General features: G+C 34.4%; 1 protein-coding gene across 2 annotated transcripts in view; it reads left to right on the forward strand.

Annotated features, from left to right (window-relative positions):
* Window positions 1-3,794: 3,794 nt before the first annotated feature.
* Window positions 3,795-25,572, forward strand: part of LOC121405696 (circularly permutated Ras protein 1-like) — a 40,667-nt gene continuing 18,889 nt past the window's right edge. For both annotated transcript variants that reach the window (XM_041596602.1, XM_041596603.1), the window contains exons 1-7: window positions 3,795-3,920; window positions 4,972-5,033; window positions 12,215-12,268; window positions 20,496-20,606; window positions 23,127-23,258; window positions 24,368-24,531; window positions 25,207-25,374. In XM_041596602.1, the coding sequence (XP_041452536.1) occupies window positions 3,841-3,920; window positions 4,972-5,033; window positions 12,215-12,268; window positions 20,496-20,606; window positions 23,127-23,258; window positions 24,368-24,531; window positions 25,207-25,374 (771 nt within the window). In that variant the 5' untranslated portion in view covers window positions 3,795-3,840. The remainder of the gene's footprint in view (window positions 3,921-4,971; window positions 5,034-12,214; window positions 12,269-20,495; window positions 20,607-23,126; window positions 23,259-24,367; window positions 24,532-25,206; window positions 25,375-25,572) is intronic.

The raw sequence follows: 25,572 nt of genomic DNA on the forward strand, positions 1-25,572 counted from the left end.
TGTGTTGTGTTGCTACGAGTAACCAACATGTGCTCTCGGGCAAATATGAATATTCATGAGTATACAATATTTGCCTAAGAATACGCTTCTACGTGGCGTCATGCGCTATTTTGGGGAGTGTCATCATGAATATGCATTAGCTTGAACTTCAGGAAACAGAACGTACACACCCGGAGAATTCAACTGAAAAGAGCGTGGAAGTTCAAGCGGAACAAGGCCATATGATGATGACAAGTTTTTTATTTATGAGTGATTAATATCGCTGTCATGTTCTATAGTTTTCGTTCGGAGACATCTGATGGAAATTAAATTAGAAAGCAGAAACGAAACGCGCTGCTGACGATTGTGACGGAGGAATTATAGTCCCACATCTTGGTATTTTTGTAAGTAATTGCCTACGAGGCTACATTGCATTGAATTTACTGACCCTGTGTTAGATCTAGTTAAGTGACTCAGGCCAGGAGAAGACTTGAACATATTTAGAAATCTGCAATGTTTTTAATTACAATACCCTATCAACTTGATAGAATGTAAAACTGATGCATGGTTTCTGATTGCAGTTTGTCCTTCTTGTTTACAAATTATTTAAAATTAATGTTTATATTTATTGTTTGGACTGTCTGAGGTCGATCTTCATCTTGTGAATTAAAAGGACAAGTCCACCCCAACAAAATAAATTGTATTGAATAAGAAAAATCCAACAAGAATGACACTCAAAATTTCATCAAAATCGGAGGTAAATTAAGAAAAACATGATATTTTAAATTTCACTTAATTTCTTAAATTAAGTTAAAACAGTGATATGCACATCCTGGTCTCTTATGCAAATGAGGGGACTGACGTCATCCACTCACCATTTCTTTTGTATTTTATTGTATGAAATAGGAAATATTCTAATTTTCTCCTCATCGTCAAGTGAAACAATGATTAATTCTTCCCTAAATGTGTGGAATTAGTTTTGTTTAGTACAATATGGTTCAGTCAAGTTGGTCCTTTTGTCAAATCTGTAAGAAATGAAATATTGTATAATTCAAAAAAAAAAAAAATGAGTGAGAGACATCATCGTCTGTCTCATTTGCATGTCACTGAGTTGTGCATATCACTGTTTAGTGAAAAATAAGCAAAACTTTAAAATGTTACAACTTTCTTATTCCCATCCAATTTTTCATGAAGTTTTCAACTTTATGATAGTGTAAGATGGTTATTTTGCTATTTTGTTTATTTTATTCTTCAGGTGTTTTGCATTTCTGTTCTGTCTAGACATTAGTTCATTTGCATTTCTTTTCAGTACTGCCCTTGCAGTCTGAACTTAAGGCCCTATCTCACCAACGGAGACGTCGCCGCGACAGTCTCCAACTTATCAGTCGCTGCAGTCGCGGAGACGTCTCGGAGACAAAAATGGCTTGCGCTCTCACCAAGGAGACGTCTCGATGGAACGTTTGAAATATCATACACCTGACTTGGAGCAGGAGGAGGGATATCAGCACGCGTTCAGTCACGTGGTTTCTGAAGTGGGTCAAACAGTGTGAAGAAGTGTCGCGGAGACGTCTCCGCAATGTATTATAATTTTTTTTGGTCTCCAGCAGGTCTTCGCGATGTCTCTGAGACATCGCGGAGACATCGCGGCGACGTCTCAGCAGTCGCGGATATCATTTAGTCTCCGAGACGTCGCAGCAACTGATGGAGACTTCTCGGAGACGTCGCGGAGACTAGAAACAGTCTCCAAAAATATTAAACATGTTTAATCTTCTTGCGACTCCTCGGAGACTCTGTAATTTTCATGAGACGTCTCAGAGATGTCGCGGAGACGTCTCTGCAACTAGCAAAATTTGTAGTCGCGAACTAGTTTCAAGCCCAGTGAGATACCCCCTTAAGGTTATTTGAGTTTAATGATATTCAGTTGTCATTCATTCATTCTTCTCTGAATGCCTTTCCTCCAATTCTCTTGTCATCTTCATTCCTTCTCTATTCTCTCTTCAGGTGTTCCACTCATTCCATCCCTCACCTGACTCCTTAGTTTCTACTTCCATTATTACATAATCACCAGACATCTTTGTCATCTCATCTCATTCCTTATTGGTTTATCTTATGAATTGGGTTCTTGCATTTTAGTTGGATCCTTCCATTTTCTTTAGTTTGATTGGTTGTTATTTCTAATTTAAATATTTATGTAAATTGTAGAATGATGTGAGTTTAGCTGAGGCAAAGAAGCCAAGATATTAAACAGTGCACTACCAGACTTCTTCGGTTACAGTTCTATTTATTTGCGTCTTAGTTTCACTATTTCCCTCTTCAGTTTAATAATTGAGTTTCCTGACATAGAACTTTATTTTCTACCTCTAAACCTATAAACCTTACAATAGTTTGATTTTTCTCTATTTATTAAAATCAACATTTTTCTGGGGAGGACTTAACCTTTAACTGGAACTTTGTCCATGAAATTGAATAGCTAAAGGAATGATGAAGTTTGTCAAATTTGAACAGAGGTAGGGTCTAGTTAGAGAAATCCTTATCATAAGTTTTAATTTCTAAAGACACCCTTGAAACTTATTTTATGAAATATTGAATGCATTGCAGCCTACATGTAGCCAGGCCAGGAGGCTCCTAGAGAGTAAAAATCAATTACTAACATATGCTTACTCTCCACAGAGCCAGGGATTCTATTGCATTCATCTATACATACCGACAAAAAATCCTAAACTTTCGCCCCTGAGATTTCCACTTCTAAAAGATCTAGCCCTAAATCATGTAAATGGGATACAACTTCATTTCCGACATTTCTACCCTATTGATTTCATTTTTAAACAAGAATTCATCATAAAACAAAAAATTATTTTAAAAATATTAAAAGACGGGTTAGACTTGCCCGATGTTTACACCAATATCTTGGATGCGCTTTGTATCTGACGAAAAGACGCCATACAATAAATGAAGTGCATTATTAATTATTTCTTTTATCAAGCTGTATACCTCTGCTCTAAAGAATTAGCCATGTTAATTTACACGCCCAGCATCTGGACTTTTTTGGAATCCCAATTTTTTATCTGTGGCTCAAAGTTTTAGTGGTGTAATACCTGTAATTCCCTGGAAGGCACAATAATAATGATAATATACAACATTTATAAAGCGCTTTATACATAAGTTTCAAAGCGCTAAGAAAGAAGGGGAGAAAAGAATACAAGATATCTCAGTAAATTAAGAACAACAAAGCAACTGAAAGTGAAAATACCATTACGAAAAATTAATTATTAATTATGCGTACAAATAAAGAGATAATCAGCGAATACACAACTTGAATATAACGGGTCGATAATCATGTATGTAAATTTATATAATCATAATAACTAAGAACACAATCCGACTTAAAAATCTGAACGCAATATGATAATGCAAATTAACTGTTGGACAGTATGATTTCATACAGAACATAATAGAAGCGTATAGTATTGGAAAGTGAAACTAATTAAAACAGGTGGGTTTTAAGGAGGGACTTAAACAGTTCTAACAATGATGCCTGAGCAGGTACATTAATGGGGAGAATATTCCAGAGCTTCGGGGCAATAACTGAGAAGGATCTGTCACCGTAGTTGGTTTTAGTTCTTGGTCCGGGTAGCAGTTGAAGATGGGCAGTGGTGTGGGAGCGGAGACGTCTGGATGCGGATGAAACTGATGAGGATCGGAGGGAGACGAGGTTCTGTAGGTAAGAGGGAGCTTGATTATGGATACACTTGTAGACTAGAAGAATAATCAATCCATTTTTCAAAATTTCCTTTCATTTTTTCCTGCAGAAAACAAACCAATTATATTCATTAGTAAGGGAGAAAACAGGAGAGCATTGCAATGGATTTCGGATCCTCCCACATTTTCACCGATGTTGGATCCGACTCGGAAGAGATAACGGCTGCTGATCTCCAAGCACAGTAAGTTAACAAAGAATACTGTATAAGCTCTTGTTTTCGTGGATTTTGATCGGCTGCAAATTTAACAACCTGCAAAAATATTGACACATTTAATAGTCAGTGCCAATATCTCCAACAGCAAAGTTTTGCTATTGAAAACATCCTGTGTAGATAAAAAATCATATGCACCCCTATATTACAAAAACAATGTTTAGAAAGTACAGTTAGTACATGTAATTCAAAAAGTTAGCTAGAATTTTACTTTTTTTAATTCTCAAACAAAATCGGAGCTTAAACTATTTTCTAACATAATTCTATCAATATTAACTCACTGTAATACTACAATGTATTTTCCAGTAAATTAACAAAGAACAATCACCCCAGTTTGAGGAAGTCAAAGATCAATTACTGTATTAGTTTCACTAATATTTGTGGCTTTTGTTTCCTGAACTTCCTTTCAGGGTTTCAAACTGCCCTCACTCCTTTTATTCTTTCAATTGGCTAGATTTCTTAACATGTTCAGACATTTGAATTGGAAGCTTAAGTATAAATTATTCCTACAAGTATGTGCAAATGCTTTACTCATCATATACATGTACTTTACAATCCCCCTCTCATTTTTTTTGTTTCTGTTCTGTTTATGGTCACTCCCATAGAAACTCGGCAGGACGGGTTTTGCTGGTAAACGCCAAGCTGGTATATAACCAATTACCTCGGAAACATTTTACGTCTTATAGCTAAATTAGTCACAGTGGCTGACCTTATAGATGACGGATGTCACTCTCGGGTCTTTTTATCAAAGTGGAGACAATGGCAGAGTGGGGATTCGAACTCACAATTTTGCGATTATGAGTCCAGTGCTCTAACCACTGGACCACACGACCCGTAAATATTTTTTGTATATTTCCATTTCTTTAGAATTTTATTTCTCCTTTCTACTTCTTCGTTTTTCTTTCATTTGCCTCTTTATTTTCTTGTATATATTGTTTCTCTTCTCCTGCCCTCCCTTTACTTTTCTTCATTAATGAATTCCTTTCTTTGTTTATCATTTCCTTTTATATTCATTCCTCAGATATGGCATATACCAACCCTTGGGATCAACAATGTCAGGTCTTGCCGTCACCCAGGCAGATGGTGAGATAACCCTATTCATTGTCCGAGTGTATTCTAGCTTTCTGTCTGTGTGAGGTGTTCCATCAACATAACGCACTAATAACTCATACCCATTACAATAAACTTTAAACAAGATATAAAGAAACAAATTATAAAAGTCGTACAGTTGAAACTAGGTCCTTGTCAAAGTATAATTATAATGATGATGATGGTGGTGATGATGATGATGATGGTGGTGATGATGATGATGATGATGGTGGTGGTGGTGATGATGATGATGATGATGGTGGTGATGATGATGATGATGATGGTGGTGGTGATGATGATGGTGATGGTGGTGGTGGTGATGATGGTAATGATGATGATGAAGATGACGGTGATTATGATGATGGGGTGATGATGGTAATGATGATGATGAAGATGATGATGGTGATGAATGTTGATGAAGATGATGATGATAATGGTGATTATGATGATGATGGTGATGATGATGATGTGATGATGTTTAGGAGGATGGTGATGGTGGTGATGGTTTTGGTGATGAAGATGATGATGGTGTTTATGATGATGGTGATGATGATGGTGATGGTGATGATGATGATGATGGTGATGATGATGATGGTGGTGATGATGATGAAGATAATGGTAGACTGTAATCCCTTTTCAATAAAAGAGTACAATTCGAAACGGCACAGAAAAAACTATATGTACCGGTAATACATATCATGTATAACAACATTTAATGATACATATGATACTATGACCATATTGACTTTATGGGTTGTTTGCACTGTCAATAATGCTCTTCCTGCATACCTGTTATAAAACTGCTTGAAAGCATACATTAAAAAAAATCTAGAATTTCCCCTTTTATAAATTATAAATTTTACAGGAAGTTGTGGTTTGTCCACTTGTTAATCTAATTACATTTACCAGTGCAGGTTATTGTGATATTCAAAAATATATAAAACTGCTTGAAAGCAAAAATTGAAATAAAATCTAGAATTTCCCTTTTATGAATTATAAATTTTACAGGAAGTTGTGGTTTTTCCACTTGTTTCTTTCTAATTAGATTACCAACGCAGGTGTTTGTGATGTCATAATTCATTAAACCAAACCAGAAACCGATATTTCACCATTTTTGTTCTCATTTTATGTACATTTGTTCATACATGGTATACATAACTGGTGCAACTTTATCACTATACATGCACTATGTATGTACATTTTAAGGAAGGACTCATTTGTTCATGTATTTTCTGCTCAAATCCAAGTATAAATGGCTAATTTCATATATCACCCATACATTCTATTGCATGCTAAAAATAGCGTAAAATTTCTGACCTTTGTTTGACAAGTGTTAAAACCCCAAACCAGGGTTTGGCAACTTATTTATTATTACAATTAATTGCATATATATTCATCTCATTAATATGTGGTTATATTTTTCTTTGAAACGGATGTGTGGCCTTTTCTTGAATTTGGTGCTCATAAACTTGCATGATTTTCGCTTGTTATTATTTGTTTTTTGTGCTTTTTGTTTTCTTTGTTACTCATCAACAGATTTTAAAATATTTTACATCGTCCTTCATGTTATAATGGTCCTTGTTTAGCTCCTCTTCCTACTACCTTTATAGTTTCCTCTTTTCCTATTAATTCTCAACCTCATTCTCCTCTATTCTTTTTACCCCCTCCTCCTCCTCTTTCCCCATTCCTCCTCATTTTCATTATCTTTGTCTCCATCCTATCCTTCTTTTCTTTCTATTCATCCATCTCCTCCTCCTTATCCTCCTCTTCCTCCTTCTTCTTGTTCTCCTTCTCCCCCTCCTTTTCCTTCTTCCTCTTCTTGTCCTCCTCCTCCTTCTCCTTCTCCTTCTTCTTTTTCTCCCCCCTTTCTTTCTTCTTCTTCTTGTCCTCCTCCTCCTCCTTCTTCTTCTTCTTCTTCTTCTTCTCCCCCCTCCTCCTCCTCCTCCCCTCTTGTTCTTCTTCTTCTTTTCTCCTTTTTCTTCTCATTCTTCTCTTATTCTCCTTCATCTTCTTTTTCTTCTCATTCTCCCCTCCTCTTCTTATTCTCCTTCATCTTCTTTTTCTTCTCATTCTCCCCTCCTCCTCTTCCTCTTCTTCTCCTTCTTTTTCTTCTTATTCTCCTCCTCTTCTTCCTCCTCCTCTACCTATTCTTCATCTGCTTTCTTCTCTTCCTCTTCATTCTCCTCCATGTTCTTTGCAATCACTTCTTCCTCCCCCTACTTCTTCCGCTGTTCCTCCTCCTCTTCCCTCTCTTTATATCCTTCCAACAATTGTTTTTTAATCCACTTTTTACAACAATCATTCATTCACTTACAATGTAACTGTGATTTACTCTTTGTTTTCCATTTCCATCCAACACTTCTTTTTTTACTCCACCTTTTACAATAATCATTCATTCATATTACCATGATTTACTCTTTGTTTTCCTTTTCCATCCAACGTTGTATTACCATAACCATCTATTTACCCTTCTCCATTGCTCATCTTGTGCTGTATCCCATGTCACTACACCAGTAGATGAGGAACATAAATACAATCATCTCGCTGGTTTTCAGCCAGAAAGTGATGGTGATGGTGGTGGTAAGGATGAAATGTCAAATTATTTATTCTCTTAGAATTTAGGTTTAAAGGGGAAGTTCACCCTGACAAAAAGTTTATTGTAAAAATAGCAGAAAAAATAATTAAAAATATTGCCGAAGGTTTGAGAAAAATTCATCAAATAATTAAAAAAATTATTAGAATTTCAATTATTTGATTTGTGACGTCATATGCGAGCAGCATTCCTACATAGTGAATGGTAAAAAGTCAATGAAATGTCATTTTCTCAGAAAATTGAAAATGGTTTTCTCTGTACCTTTTGTATATCAATAGACAAATCATTTCACACCCAATCATGAATAGAAAACAAAATTAAGTCATCAGGAACCATACAAATTTGAAATTCATGCATTTTATATCATAACACATGGGGCAGCTGCTCGTTTATGACGTCACAAATCCAAAACTTTGAACTCTAATAACTTTCTTACTCTTTAACGGATTTTCCTCAAACCTTCACCAATATTTTTTATTATTTTTTCGGCGATTTTTACAACAAAGTTTTTTCCAAGGTGAACTTCCCCTTTAAATGCTGTATCTAAGATGAAAGATTTGCTTTTGAATAATGATATTTGCCTCGTCTCTTGCCATTGAAATTATTATTTCTTGGCTAATCTCTTCGTATCCTGAGGGGGGGTCCCATTCTTACCCACTGTCATTGTAATAGCCAGTTGATAAAAGACAAATTGTCAAAATGCACATTCCCTTGTCAATACAGTACATTCAATTTTCTATCTTATTTTTGTTTTCTTGTTAAATTTGCAATTTCATTTGTATAAATGTAGGGTAATAAAACTGTTTTAATTATAGTACACACATTATATGAGAGAATAATCGACAGTGGAAATACATTATTTCCTCTAAAATGCAAATGATTGAATGCAAATTAAACAAATAAAAAATATTATCTGTAGAATTTGTATTAGATTTCACTTACTGTTATATATTTTTTAAACTGTTTAGCATTTTTGGATACTTGGGTTCATAAAAGAGGACACCGGAAATTAGAATTGTTAATTTCCTTTCTCCGTTGTAAATTCTCATCATATTCAAATACAAATTACTAGTATTTAGGCTTAAACAAGAATTGAAAATTTAACATAATCCTTCCGCTTGCTGGCAGTTAAAGAACAAATATTCTCAAGTCCAAAGTCTAGACTTTGCATGTGTCCCAATTCAGTATACCGGGTAATTTTTCATGGATGGGTGATTCCTCACAAGAAGGCCCTATGTGATATCCTGTACTCCATATTTCACATGGAAAATGAAAATCACTCAAGCCATCTTAATTGTCTCAACAGTTCAGTGAAACATATCACAATCAGCAAATCGTCGATTATACTTTTAATAATATTATGTGCAAAGGATGAAGACGAACAAGTTTCTTGAAAATTTTCAGAGATCATAGTGAATTTATTCCCTTGCATTAATTTCAAGCTAGCTGCTAGTTAGCGGCAAGACGGTAACTAGCTACCGAAAAGCAAAATAAACTTGTGATGGCATGCAGAGAAATATCAATAATTAAGCAATCTTTCACCGAGCATGTACTGTTTGCTAGCTTTCAATTGCTTATTAAATAAGCCACCAGCTACTAGTCACTAAATTTGTAGCATATTACTAGCTTGCAGGATGTTTAAATTCTGTATGGATCAATGTTTGCTCTAATTATTTGTAAAATTGTAACGAAAATATCACAAGATTCCATTGGAATTTTAAAATTTACTCTCTACTTTAGAATGACAGCATGCATTCTTTTTCCTCCCAATCTTGCGTATCCATAGCATTAATAATATATTTTTGTACCTGTCAAAAGCTAATAAATTTACTTTGATCCTACAGGTAATTTTGATTTTTATCTTATTCTCTTTGGTCCCATGCTTATATATTTGTACTTTTTATCTCTTACAAAAATTTATATAGTTTTATTATTTTAATCATTTCCATATGTATTTTCCTCTATCACATCAATCAATAATAATTACATGTATCTATTGTGCTACATTTATTTCTGTATACATTTTCATAAGGGCATCTCAAACAAGTACTTGTTGTTTTTTTGTTCCCATACATACAAATCTGTGTTCTGTTTTCATCAGGGCATCTCAAGAAATTTATTTTATTTGTTCCCATGCATATCTGTGTCCTGCTTTCATCCAGACATTTTGGTCCGAATTTACAAAGGTGGTTTTGAAAACCCATAGGTTGAGTCCATGGTTTATGCAGATTTCCTGAGTACATCACGCTTATTTTACCGCGTATATTAGAAAAGTCCAATGCTGAGGTGCGATTCTGTCACAGTGCGCCAAATTGACACCTGTTGCCATGGTTATCCATGCTATTTTATTCATGAGTCCACTGTTTTGAATTAATGAGTCCTCTCTTCAAACAGTGGACTCATGAATAAAATAGCGTGGATAACCATGGCAACAGGCGTCAATTTGGCGCACTGACATAATCCCGCATCAGCATTGGACATTTCTTACACACGCGCCCGATACGTGCTAAATTAAGTGTAATTTATACAGGAAATCTGCATAAACCATGGATTCAACCGTGGGTTTTCAAAACCACCTTTGTGAATTCGGGCCTTTGCGTTTCATCCTTCATTTTTGTGTACTGTTTCGTCCAAAAATGAATGTGCGTACGTATTTATTTTCGTCCTTGTCTTGTGTGTATTTGTTACAGCTTCTCAACCATCTCAGTCATCTGAAAATAGGAATAGCCTTTCTAGAGGATCCCACTATTATCATGGTGTGTGTAAAAAACTAATTTTCTACTAATTTGAAAATAATGATCTTATCATTTTCCCTTATTTTTGTATTTCTTATGTTTTTATTATGTGATTAACAAATCAAAATTCCCTAACAAACTAAGACCCCGTTCTCATTACACTTTCTAAAACTAGTTTACTGGAAACCGGCTCAGGAAACAAGTTTGGAAGATCGCTTGGCTAGCGTTCCCACTTGATCACCCGGAAGTGGTTTTCAAAATCAATTCAAGTACAGCGATGTTGTTGGTATGGGAATGCTCTCAGCGGGGTGACACGTTTCACGCAAAAAAAAAACGGAGCGTTGGCATTCTACACACAGTGTGTGGAGTAGCGTGCTCAAAATGTGCGAAGATCGCTTTCCGAAGAATGGTTGTGTCCTCACTTACGCTAAAACCAGTTTAACAAGGCAAAGCAATCTTGAAAACTACACCGCGAGGTGGTTTTATGAATCGGTTTGGAAGATCGCTTCGACCGTTCTCATTACACTAAACTAGTTTTAGGATGGTAGTGAGAACAGCCTCTAACAAGTTAGGCTGGAGAGAAAATAGTGTGCCTTTTCAGTAGGGCCATCAAACTAAGAATTAAATTCCTTTCCCTAGCTTGCTTGCAGAATAAGTTGATAGGACATTTTCCTTTGTATAGAGTATATTTCCTCTGGGCCATGATCCACTCGGAGAACGGTATACTTAGTTGGCATCAGTGCAAGAATGGTTTATTTCCAATTCGTCAAATGCCAATTCGTCCAATTGCCAACTCGTATACTATCATTTGGTCTACCACAAGTTCGTCCACTCACTACATGGTCTACTTTCATTTGGTCTAATTCCATTCCATCTAATAACCAGTTGGTCCAATAGTCATTTAGTCTATATACCATTTGGTATAATTAAACTGGAGTGTTTATTGTGCAAAATGAAGGAAAATAAAATGGGTTCTAGACCAACTGGTGATTAGACGAAGTGATGATTGGACCAATTGTTGTTAGATCGTGTTTTGACGAAATGTTGATGGACGGAATGGCATTAGACTAAATGAAGGTAAGAAGGTAGACCATTTGGTGAGTGGACGAGTTGGCAGTGAGCAAATTGGCAATTTACAATGTACCACAAGAATGCCCTCAACATCACACTTTGGCACAACTTATGTGCGCAAATATGCCCTAAGCAGCATGCATAAGGGCATCGTGTAAGGGCGTTACTGCACTGATGGGGTGCGTGAAAATGTTTTGCGAAGGGCGTTCTTGCACCAACATGACAACTAGTAAAGTTATCTTCATGATATGAAATGTTACCAGGAATGAATTTGATGATTTTGTACTTGGTACCTATTCTGAGATCAAATGATGATTTGTTTAGGGTCCACTTTTAAAGTCATGTTTGAGCATTGTGTTCACCTTGTATTAAATGACAGTAGTGCTTACCCACCCATTGGAATTCAACCATAAGCCTATATATCATATTCTACAAGTGGTCTAATTTTCATGTGCCCTCTGTGATTAAGATTTCAAATATTCTCTAGAAGAATTATATCTGCCAAGCAAACTTAGGGGACAAAGGGCTAACACATTTTGGGCTTGAAAATTAATTGCTTGATTTCGCTTAATCATTTAAAATCGAGGACAATGTATGCAGTACCAGAAAAATGTCAATCCAAATAATATACCTTTTTTTTCTTGACTTATATTTAGTAAGTTATAATTATAAGGGCCATGATTAAGCAGGAAATAAGAATGTCTTGGGCAGATATGAATTATTTTGTTCTTTCACTGCATGTACTTCTTTTCTCTTTTATCTTTCATCATATTTAGTGCTTTATGATAACTTTCTTGGAGATACAAAAGGAGAAGGACGTGGAGGTGCAGGTGAGAATTAATCTTGGAATTCAACCTTTATGACAATAAAGTTAAAAACGGAAGTGTTATTACATTGAAATTCTTTTTTCCGATTTATCTTGTGTTTTGCTTTGTTTCATTTTTTTTAGTTCATAATAATATTTTTCTTGTTATTGTTTGAAAATGTTTATTCAAATTTAATTTTATGATTCTTGTTAGTTAAGGACTGAACAAGACTTTGAATTAGTTCCTTTTTTGTTATTTTTTTTACTTCCTTTAAAAATAAAGAGTTCAGAGCTTGTTAAAATTAAAATGTACTTTTTTTTTTTTTTTTCCAATTTCTTTTTCACCCACAGTAGGGTGTTTTATTCAATATATAATCAGTTTACATGTAGATCTGCTTGCACAATCAATATGGCTTCAGTTTACATTTGTTTTCAGTCAATGTACAAAAATAATCAGAAAGTGAGTGTTTAACAGTATAAAAAGCTGATAATACAGTCTTATTACAAAATGAATCATTTACGGTACCAAAAGCAAAAACATAGCTTTAATTTATGTAGAGAACGAAAGAAAAAGATGCAAAATTGTATCTCGCAAACCGTTGAAAATCTTTTCGACATTAGTTGACAATCTTTTCGACATTAGTCGAAAAGATTAATAAAATTTGACCAACACTTTTCAAAAGATGCTTGCTGCATATTTTCACATGAAATAGCTTTTTCGTACAAAAAATAATTCTTTAACTCGTTGAGGATTTTCTGTGGCATAAGACGAATTCCAGCTAATTTGATTTTATATATCATCCATTTTATCCAAATAATCAGTGTATTTAAGGCTCTATTATATTTAATGGGAGTAATTCCAAAAAGAACATTTTCCATGGTTAATTTTAATACTAATTTGCATCTTTCAAACAGTCTCCTTTCAAAGTATGCCCATACTTTTTTAACTAAGTGGCATTCAAAGAACAGATGTTCAATAGTTTCAACTTGGGAGGTACAGAAAGTACAAGTACTACTTGCTTTAGCTTGGATTTTGCACAAATACAAATTCGTTGGAATAATACAGTTAATTAAGCAATATTGAAACCACCTGATTGAAACATCTGTCATTACTTGAAACGGTATAGAATTAAAACAACGCCATTTCTCCAGTGAGAATTGTTTTCCGATTCTCTCTTCCCATTTTTTTTTTCTTTGAAAGTTATTACATACCTTTTTTTTCACCAATGGAACATAAATATTTTTACAACCTTTATTTTGCTTCATCAATACAGTAATGACATTTGGTCTCAATGGAGTGGTTAACTTCACAAAATCGTTATCGGGTTGCGAAAAACTCTCTAACTTTTCACTGATCTCTTGTTTTATAATGAAATATGTAAGGTAATCAATGGAAACATTGTACACTTCAATAATTCTTTGTCTACTTAAAACCCGACCATCTGTTCCTATTAAGTCGTTGACAAATCTTAAACCCTTTTGACTCCAGTGCCTAAAGTTAACTAGATTTCTGTTAATAACTATGTCTTCATTATGACATAGGAGTTCAGAAAAGAATTCTCTTCTACTGGAACATCTATTTGCTTTCCGAAAAATACACCATGAGGAAAGTACATCTTTCCAAAAAGGGTTTGTTATTGTATTAACAAACTTTTCTAAATAGCCATGACTATAAAGTAAAAAATTGGAGTCTGAAAAAGGGATGGCATGCAAAAAAGAATTGAAACATATATTATCCATGAATCCATTATGCATTCTTCGTATCCAGGTTAATTTCAACGACATAAAGAAACATTCAATATTTACCATTTTCACACCACCTTCCATATAGGAATTACAAATCTGAATTCTTTTGATACGATCAGGTTTTTTATTCCACAAAAAACTGAACAGAACCCTTTCCAGCTCTTTTATAAACACAGGTGATGGATTTGGTAAAGACAAAATTAAATAATTAAATTGTGACAGAAAAAGAGTTTTAACAAGAGTTACTTTACCTAGTGGGGTTATGTTTCTATTTGACCAGACTTGAATTAGGCGCTTCACCCTGTTTAGGGCAGGTATGTAATTAAGAGATACAATGTTATCTAAATTTAAAGAAAAGTTTATACCTAAACAAGTGAAACAGCCATCATCGACCCACGAGAGTTTCATTTTTGTTTTAATTCTGTATGGGCTATATTTTTTCGATCCAATCCAAACAATTTTAGTTTTACCTTCATTAATTTTCAATCCTGAAAGTGAATAAAAAATCGCAATAACAGAAAGGGCACTGTTCAGAGATTCAACCGAACCATCTAAAAAGAGGGTTGTATCATCTGCATACTGAGTAATTTTCCGAATATTTCCTTTAATATCAATTCCTTTAATACAATCATTTTGACGAAGCATAACTGCTAAAATTTCAGCACATAACAGAAATAAATAAGAGGAAAGGGGATCACCCTGCCTACAGCCTCTATTTATAAAGAAACGTTCTGACAAATGACCATTTATGTATACTGAAGACATATTTTCATTATAAAACGTTTGAATCCACTGATGAATGGAAGGCCCCAAATTAAATGTTTCTAAGACTTTGTATAAAAAATTATGTGAAACTGAATCAAAAGCTTTCTCGAAATCGAGTAATAACAACATCCCAGGAGTATTCAATTCTTCAGTTTCATGGAGAGTATCATAAATAATACGAATATTTTCTCCAATATATCTATTCTTCATGAACCCTTTTTGATCTTCATGGATAATTTCATGCAATATATTTTTAATTCTATTGGCTATAGCAGAAGATGCAATTTTATATGACGTGTTCAAAAGAGTTATAGGTCTCCAGTTTTGTAAATATTGTCTAGGTTTCTCTCCTTTGGGTATTAAAGAAATAATTCCCAATCTTTGTGAATTTGAGAGCTTCTTTGTCTTATAAGAATAGTTAATTGCTCTGACATAAAAATGTCCCAATTCTTTCCAAAAACACTTGAAGAATTCTACTGTAAATCCGTCCGAACCAGGGGCCTTCCCATTCTTCATTTTTTTAAGACTTTCAGTCACTTCTTCATAAGTTAAAGGACCACCTAGTCTTTTCATGTTATGGTCTTTTAATTTGTTTATCTCCAAATTCTTTAACCTGTCATAAAAACTTTCTGTGTCTAAAGTATGATCTTTGTTACAATATAATTTTGAATAAAATTTTTTACATTCATCTGTTATTTCTTTTGGGTTGTCAACAACTGATCCATTGCTCAAAGTTATAGACGACATAGTTTTCTCAACATTTCTTTTCTTCTCCAAATTTAAAAAAAATTTGGAAGGTTTTTCTCCATATGCAATGGCGTTTATACGTGCTCTTATCATTTGACCTTTCAATTTCACATTTCTTATTTCTTGAAGTAGAATACGTTTTTCTAATACTTGTCTTTCTAGATCACTGTTGGGATTAAAGCTCAGTTCACTTTCTAATCTTTGTATATTCTTTTCTAACAAATCCTCTTCTTCAATCATGTCTTTTTTCTTCTTCACAGAATAAGATATTGTTGAACCTCTTATTTCCATTAGTAAGACTTCAAAAAACAACTGGTCATTTATAGTCAGCTGCAGGTCTTGACTTGGTATATCTTGAATTTTCTCTTTTATGTATGGAGATACAGCATATTGTTTTTTAAGATCAATAATTTTTTCAACTACTAAGTTTGCATACGCTTGATCTTCTAAGAGGGAGTTGTTAAATTTCCAGTATCCCTTACCTCTTGCAAAATCAGAGCATCTAAGACTTAAAGTGACCATTGAGTGATCTGTTCGATAACCAGGCAATATATCTGTTTCTTTTAAAATAGACAAAAGCTCTTTTGAACACAAAAAGAAATCTAAACGGGATTGTTTTACTGGAGATGTTCTCCTCCATGTAAAACGTTTAACATATGGATTTTGTTGTCTCCATGGATCAATTAATTCAAATTTATTTTTTAATTCTTCAACCACTCCCTTAGCTCTGGGGTTGTTTATGTTTACATAATTATAGTTATCCATATTTTGATCCTGTGTTAAGTTCCAGTCACCACATATAATGATATGTGGATTATCAAAATCAGTTACAATTTTCCCTATCTTTTCATAAAAATCAGGATTATCTTCGTTTGGTCCGTACAATGATATCAATGTGAATTTCAGTGAAACCATTACCAAATCCAAAATTACCCAGTTTCCTTCAGGATCTATTTTTGTTTGATTTACTGTAAAATCAAGTTTAGGATTGAATAGAATGGCAGTTCCTCTTGATTGTGTATTTCCAAAACTGAAAAATCCTTTTCCATTCCATTCTTGTTTGATTATGTCAGATAATCCTGCATCAAAATGAGTATCTTGTAAACAATAGATTGAGCCATTTTTACGGCATAAGTAATCAAAGACATCCTTCCTTTTATTCTTATCACCTAGTCCTCTACAATTTACCGTTATTATTTTGACATCAGCCATAATAAAACAACATTCTTGTTTCCTTATACAAAACACTCGATAGCTTAACATAAAATGTTTTCTGCAAGACATTTCTTCCTAAAGTTGTAACACATCTACTGTGGGTTTTTTCTTTATACGAACATAGAACAAAGACATCTACAAATTCATGTACGTAGACAATATATCGAACATACATGTGAAATCCTTCCATAAAACTTGACATTGTGACAAGGTATCCAACCCACTTAAAGTCACAACTTTTCATAATACTTTACAGCTGAAATAATAAGTAACTTTCTTAACTTCTCAATTCATAAGACTTTTCCAATTTCATACTGGCCTTCACATTGCAATATGCAGCAAGAAGAAAATGGTATGCATGTGTAGATAGACATGTCTAGAGTAGTTTACGTTTTGTCACTGCACAAGACATGTCATTAGTAATTTCAAATAATGTAAATTACATTAAAAACAGGTGAGGCCTGAAAAAGAATTTGCAAATATAGTATAGTCTCTAATGTCAGACCTGAAATATATTGAATACTTTTCACTGCATGCGTATACCTGTAGGTACTCCTTACCCATGCACCCATGGTTACTCCAATGCATAAGCAAAATAAATGAATAAATTAAAGCTAAAAATAAATTTTTAAACCATTGTTTTTCTTAACTGAAAACATGAAGTTATTTACTTCATACATATTACTTTAATCCTTTCACTAGTTTTAACAACTTGCTTCATACATGACATTGTTACTTTGGTCCTTTGACTAGCATTAACAATTTTCTTACTTCATGCATGTTACTTTGGTCCTTTGACTAGTTTTAACACTTTTTTCTTTTCATCTACATGCAGGCACACTGAGATGTACATGAACAGCAATAAGCAAATTTCAGTTTATTTGCATAAGTTTGTATAAAATCCCAGTTTGCTTTATTTTTGACCAAAGAAAGTTGTAATAAACCAGAATACACCATGCATGAGTCACATTTACCCGACCCACCATTAACTGCCCCAGCCAGAGCTTTATACTCTCCGGCCGAAAAGCCAACAGTGAATCAGAAAAAAACATGACCGATTTTTGATGTAATATCAAATGAAAGCAAAATATTATTGATATGGTTTAGAAATAATAAGTTCTTTCACTTTAAAGTGAATAATAGCTGACTTTGAAATTCAACTCAAAAGATATCAATAAATCTTGGTATAGTCTATAAAAAAGCGTCACGAAAATACTATCTATCCAGATGTAGTATGTCAGCTTATCGGTAGGCACAGGCTTGCCATAATTTAGTCAACATGTTTAACCCATGGTGCTTCTTTTTGGCCTTTGTTACGCGTTTCAAGAGAAAGATCAGTTCCTACTAGTCGAATTCTGGTAGATTTTCCTTGTTCTTTCCTAAGCCTATAAGCACTAATCTCCAACTTGTAACGCTTCTCTTTCAATTTGGGAGGAAGATCTGTGCGAAGAGTGAAAGGCATCTTGGTTCCAGGGGGAAGCTTTCGCTGCTGTTCGTAGTATGCTTGGAGTATGGAGTCACGGTCGAACATCGTTACGAATCTTGCGATGATCGGATCCGGTGTTGACGGTGTCGCATCAGATCGAGCCTTCTCAGCTTGAATTCTTCGGGGTATGCGGTGGGCGTTCACTATCGGGATATCCTCCGCTTGCTGGGGCGAAAATCCAAGCTTGGAAATGGCGCTGCGTAATTCGGTGACTGCTTTCCTCTGGGACTTGTTGGTGCTTGTGGTGGGGATTCCGTAAAACAATAGATTCTGTTTACGGTCATGTATTTCCAATGCTGTAATGGCATCAGTCAGTCTCTTGGCAACATCCTTTCCCTCTTTCTCAACATTTGGTATTTTCACTTGCTCTATTTCAGTCACTCTATCTGCTGTATCTTGTACTGAGATTTGTAAATCGGCTAGGGTTGAGTTAATGGTCTTAATCTGCTGTTGAATACTCAAAATGCCGCTACTCAATGTATCTAACTTACTTAGTACTTGCTGAGCGAAACCATCAAGATCTGTACGTAGACTCTTAAGCGCCTCCTCAGTTGTGTTCGTCGACGTTGAAGACATAGTGGTTGAATCTTCAGAACCAGAATCCGACACAACCGCACGATTTCTGAGCAAATATTGTTTACCATGTGAAGGTTGAGAAGAAGCCATTGCTATTATTCATCTTTACAAAATATTATCAGCTGAAATAAATACGATTCGGGTGGATTTTGTCCCGGGTTTGAGGGCCGAAATCAAAACAAGTCCATGCTGCTCTATGGTCGCGAAAAAAAAAAAAAAAAAAAAAAAAAAAAAAAAAAAAATGTACTTTTGGTAATAGTGTAAATTCAAATTTCCAAGAATTCCAGCATCTGCCCAATGCTGAACATACGCAAACAAAACTACTGAATTACATAACAACTTGTTAAAAGGCTGGAAAATATCACAAAATGGTGGTATAAGATGTATAATGAATAAATCAGATTGCATGATATTTTTGTCACTGTACCTGTCACTGTACTGGTATGTACATGTAGTTACTGTTAAAATACCAGCAATTGTTATTTTCCAACTTGCATTATGTGTACTAATTATTCAATCTGAAACAAGTGTATTATGCCTGTTTGCTCTTCCGCTTTTTTTTTAATTCAACAAAAGATTTAATGAGCTGTGTAATCATGTGTGCAGTTTGGTTTAATTGTTCATTGGTACTTATGAATTTCATTAGGGTTGTATACATATACAGCATGCACTGGCATACACACGTATGCAATTCTATGCATTGCAAACTTGTCAAGTGTATGATATGATAAGCCAATTTTATACATAGATCTTTTTCAATACAATAATGATAATAAAAGTTCATCCAATAAATTTCATTTTATGGTCTACCAAGTCTAGTCACGAAGCTAAATCATTGAGTTATGTAGGTCCCAAATAACAACTACATGTAATTTACAATTTATATCTTCTTTAAGAAAACAGTATAAAAATAATTCTAGTAAATGATTATTAATTTTCACAGCTTATATCAATGCATTACTTGCAACGTAGCTACCCCCCTTCAATTCGTGTCTTTTAGTATTCTAAGTGTTTTTTCTCCTTTTTCTTACATTGTATTTACTATAATGTTTTGAGTTTTTTTATTAACATTGTTGTGTTTTTACTATGTTTTTGGCAATCCAGCCTTACAGGTTTTTTATATCCTTCATGGAAAGCCACACAATTTATTTTATGATGTTATCACATTATTTGATGTTTATTTTTATCCTATTTGCGATATAAAGATTGAATTGAATTGAATACACAAATTAAATTATTATGTCATTTATCCCCTTTTGTAGTGTTTTGTAAGTCCTAATAGAAAAAAAAACATCTGCAGGTTCTTATAAAATCTTGGCATGTCTCCCCCAAAATGTTTTATTTCACATGCCTATTGCTTAAAGGTACAAGAACAACTATCTAGTTTTTAAAATATACTAGATTTTAATCTGAAGAAGGTTTATACAATACTCTCATTAATCTCTTCGATAAAAGAATTAAGATTTAATTTTAATACAAGAATGAAAATAACAAACAGATTTTGACCCTTTAAATCCTGTGAAAGTGTTCTTTTGTATCTCTTAGATTGTTTAATTTCATTTTGATACAAGCAAAATTATACAGATTTTTAAATTTCATGTTTTTATCCCTGCCACTACAGATTAAAAAAGTTATATACTTTAATATCTGAAAACAAGAGTGAAAATAGCATATGAATATAAAGATCTTTAAATTTTGTTTATTTTTATCCTGCCAGAACCAATTTACGATAACCGAAGTACCCAGAAGGCATCAACGAAAAGCAGCGATTACGCCAAACCGTATGATTACTTAAAGAGACAGAGTCATCCTTATGAATATGCTGGTCGTAAGTTTCAACCATCTTTTATTTATCAATGCACTTTAATGGAGGATGAAACCTTTGGAACAAGTGAGCTTGTGTTGAAAGAGAAAAATCAAAGAATAAGATTAAAGAAAGTTTGAGAAAAATCGGACAAACAATGAGAAAGTTATGAGCATTTGAATATTGTGATCACTAATGGTACCGAATGGAGATCCTCCTGTTGGCAATGCAAAAAAAGATGTGTGATGTCACATGTGAACAACTTTCCCTGTGATGGACTATAGAATACCCCTATATGTCCCTTTTTGCTCTTTCTTATGGTGATACAAACTCTTTATCCATAATGTTTTCTTTAAAAATCTGTATTACATGCCCTCTTATAGAAATACATGATAGATCTACTGACAGATATGATAAAAGCAGCGGTTGAAGTGAAATATATAGAAAAGTAATTGGAAAGTTGTTCACCGGTGACATCACACAACTTTGTCGCATTGCCAACTCGAGGATCTACATTATGCTAATGATCTAAACTTAAAATGCTCATAACTCATTATTCAATTTTTCTCAATTTTTTGTTGATCTGTTTCTTTGATTTTTCTGTTTTAAAACAAAGGTTTCATTTTCCTTTAATGTAGGAGAGGTTTATTCTTCACCAAGTGAGTAGTCACAAACGGGGCGAATCCAGGATTTTCCAAAGGGGAGGCACATTTCGTTATAAACAAAGGGAGGGTTTTAACCTAAAATCGGAGGTCATTTCGTCCGTGGAAAATTTGAAAAACAAAGAAAAAGTCCTCACTTTCAAAGGGGGGATGGGCACACTTGAGTTTAAAAGCGGTATATTTACATTTCATTTTGATTATGACTCTCAAACGGGGCCAGTAGTATATACCACTATAAATATTTCTGTATGTAGATGTAGAGATGAAAATTGAAAGATGAGAAAAGTGAAAGATGAGAGTGATATTAGGCGGTTTCAGACCGCCTCGAAGTTCGCCAGTTCCAGGTATTCTCTGATCGGGAAATTTACCCCGATCAGAAAATACCAGGTATTTTGGTAATGTGAAAGCAAACTATGCGTAATATCCCCGAAAGAAAATACCCGCTAAATAGTAGGTACTTGGCGAAATTACGAGAACTTTCGTGGGGATTTTTCCAAGGTCGCAGGTATTTTGGCGATGTGAAAGCAAATTACGGGAACTTTTATCCCAGCGTGCCGTTGGGCGCGGCGGCGTGGGTGGCTGCTGGGCTAGTGATTTTGAATCTCCCGCCTTGCCTGCTTATCAGACAACACTGCGCATGCTCGTAACTTCGGGAACTTATCCCGAAGGATGTGTTTTGGGGCGGTGTGAATGCAGGAATAATTAACGGGTATTTTTTAGCCTTAAAAAGTTCTCGTAATTTAACGGGGATTCTTGTGATCGAGGCGGTTTGAAACCACCTATTGAGTATCTTTCATGATGTGAGGTTTTGTCTTTAAAAGAACAAATACCAGATGGGCTTTATGATTTGGATAACATGAGATGAGAAGTGTTGGCGGCCGGTGGTGTGTAGATGAGGGTTTTTTTGTATGTTCTCATTTATATCGTCACTGCATATTGAAAAAAAAGTGAATACATTAAAGAAAGATATAATGTTGTGTCCATTATCCACCGTGTCTACCATTACCAATCACAATGTCTCTATAACTTACATCAACATTTTTGATATTCAGGTTAATGGTAACACAAAATTTACTGAATTTTAACGAAAAGAGTCTAGAATAATGGCAATCATAAAATAACACATCATAAAATATTATGTTATTTTATTTTATGAAGTGTAGATGAGTTGAGATGGGTTAAGGTACTGGCAGTGATAGAGTGGGGAGTAGATTTGCAGTGAAGAGTAAAAGCGATGATGCGTCTTGACGTTCTGGGCAGCTTTAGACTCCCTCATTCAATTTCATTTCTATGCAGCAGACATCCAACTGTCCTTTTTGTAACTACACACACGTTGAACCACTAGACTCTCCCACCTTATATCTACCACCATACAAACACTTCAAAGATTATATCCTAATGAACTTTGTTTAATTTGTATTCACTGATTAAATAAAGGTTTATTTGCGCAGTGATTCAATATTTGATCAGTAAAGGTAGACAAAAGATGGTTTAGTTTCTAAGAATAGTAGTAGTGTTGCCTATGATGTACATGTATGTAGAATTCCTGAAATTATTATTGAAATTTGCATTATATTTTTATGAGATCCAAGTTAATATCATTTTGGAACTCTGGATTTTAATACGTTCTTCTAAGAATGCTTTTAATGATAACTTCCCAATTCTCCCATTATTACATTTATTACTCATCAATAGTCATGTAAAGTCTGCAATATCAGAGCAATAAATATATAACGCTTAATAATAATAATATACTGATTTATATAGCGCAGAAACTATGTGCATATATTCTACTGCGCTGCAATTTAGAGCTATATTAATGATTTATAAATTATGCATAAGGTGAATAAACTTTAATGTTTACTCTTTTGCGCCCCTACAGCCGGCTCATTTAGGGGAAATGCCCCTCCTCCTCTCCCTCCGATGAGGAAAAAGGAAGGGGAGGTTGACCCCATGGATGACCCCACTTACGCAGCATTCCAAGAGGGACAGTATCAAGAACTTCTGAGAAAAGGTATGAAAATCAACCTTTATTTGATTTTGAAACAATGTACCGTTATTGAATGGTTTTTCACTTTTATACCTAAAATTCAAAACTTTGGTTTCCTGCATGTATATTATTTGCATTAATTTTGATGTGCAAAATTTATTCTAAAATTGCACAAAATATGTAATCTCTTTCATTTGTCGACAAGGGAACAATACCAGTACTTCTGAAAAAAGTATGAAAATCAACTGCTTTTTTATTTTCTTACAATGGATGTGCACATTTAGTTCTTGCCCCAGTAGTTGGGGAATTTTCAAGGTTGTTCTTCAATTTCTGCACAGAATTTTGACATTTTGTCACCAATATAAAGCTAATCTATGCAAATTATATTGAAAAATTGCACAAAATAGATACCGGGTATTCTTTTTTTTCATTTGTCAGCAAATTTTTGTTTTATATTGTTTCATACATGCATGCTATAGATGCATGAAGTACAATTTACAGCTTTTATATATCAAGAGGTCAATATCTCATATTGTATTATAACTGATTTGTAATAAATAAGCTTGTTCTGGTTTGTTTAAACATATGCTTTATTTATACATTACAAATTGAACTTTGCTTGAGTCTCTCTGCCTGATGTCAGATGAGAACAACCTCTCTGCTGTGCTTCCTGTTAGGATCATTGTAGAATTTGTAATGTATTTTAAAAAAAAAAATTCCACTAAATTAGCAACTTTTGAGAAGTAAAGTTTATTTTCTGACTCACTCTATAAAGAGGTGGCCATACACTTTTACAATATAATGATAAATAATATAGGATTTGTATAGCGCATGTATCCACCTTGTTAGGCCCTCAAGGCACTCTTATATTACCCCGTCTAAGCTAGTCTACCTATTGTGGTGCTCACAGCTTTTGAGGAATAGCTTCCAGCTGGTACCCATTTATCTCACCTGGGTTGAGTGCAGCACAATGCAGGTAAATTTCTTGCTGAAGGAAAACACACCATGACTAGTAATCGAACTCACGTCCCTCAGATTGAAAGACAAGAATCTTAACCACTAGACCGCGACGCCCCTAATTTTTTTCTATAGTACATTGTTATCTCAACTCTTCTTTTCCCCGTGATACATAGGCTCATCCAAGATTCGTCGAGCTGATACTAACATTGTCGCCGTCAAGTTTGATAAGCTTGTACAGGCCGAGAACACAATGACGGGGTCACCGGTCTTTTGTTCTAGTAACTGCGGAGCTGCCATGTCACATCTCAGTAAAATATCAAAACTATACGCAGGAAAGGTAAGTAATCCATTCGTGCAGAAGAGGGCAAACTCAATGTACATCAAAGCATGATTGTCGTATTACATTTATCACAAAATTTTATGAGTGATCCGGTTAAATGGGTTATAGGAATTTTAGATTTCTTATAATTTCTTACAGGCAACTCCGGGTGGCAGCATTTTGTTTGTTTTCATACTTCAAATATCATTCCATGGTTCTCTGTTATTTATTTATTTCATTTTGTTTACCCAGGATAACCCCATCAGTGGACTAAGCACTGTTTTTCTTGGGGGCCCTGCATACAAGTAAAAAATACATACATATATTAACAAATACAAACAATGAAAAGATATTAAACCAGGAAGAAAATATGTTCAAAGAGACAAGCAACATGCAGGACACACACACAGACATACTTAAGGAAGGTTTTGATGAATGATGATAATATCAATAATAATAATGATGAAGATGATAATGCAAATTAACAATAATGATGATGATATTCATAATTAGAAATAATAAGAATTACAGACTTTCTCATAAAATCGGTGTTTACTGTAACTACATGTTAATTCCTTTTTTATCAAAGCTCAACATTTTAACCTTGACATCGTAAAGTACATTTCGTTGGTCTAACTAGTGTATTATTTAATAATTTGAACAATGGCAATCATTCTATCCTTGGCTTACCAGTGCTGGATCTGTGAGTTCTGTGAAACCGAAAACCCTGTCACCGATGATACAGTCGTCCCTACGACAGAAGACAGTACCTACGTCGTAGGACCGGGGTCAGGGGGCGGTGCCGACACACTTGTCATCTTCTGTGTGGATGTGTCTGGGAGCATGGCGGTTACGACAGAGGTAGGGCGCCCTCTATGTTTGCCAGAATCATTGAGTCGTATAGTATTGCATAAGCTGTATGATTCTTGTGATTTATATTTTTTTATGATTTCAAAACATGTACATGGCATTCAAATAATGCATCATCTGAAAATTTTGCAAGTTTATATCAGGGGTGTGAGAGTTCAGATTTTTATCTGATTTCATCTTAATTTCAGC

This window comes from Lytechinus variegatus, chromosome 19 (assembly GCF_018143015.1).
Source record: "Lytechinus variegatus isolate NC3 chromosome 19, Lvar_3.0, whole genome shotgun sequence".
Taxonomy (NCBI): domain Eukaryota; kingdom Metazoa; phylum Echinodermata; class Echinoidea; order Temnopleuroida; family Toxopneustidae; genus Lytechinus; species Lytechinus variegatus.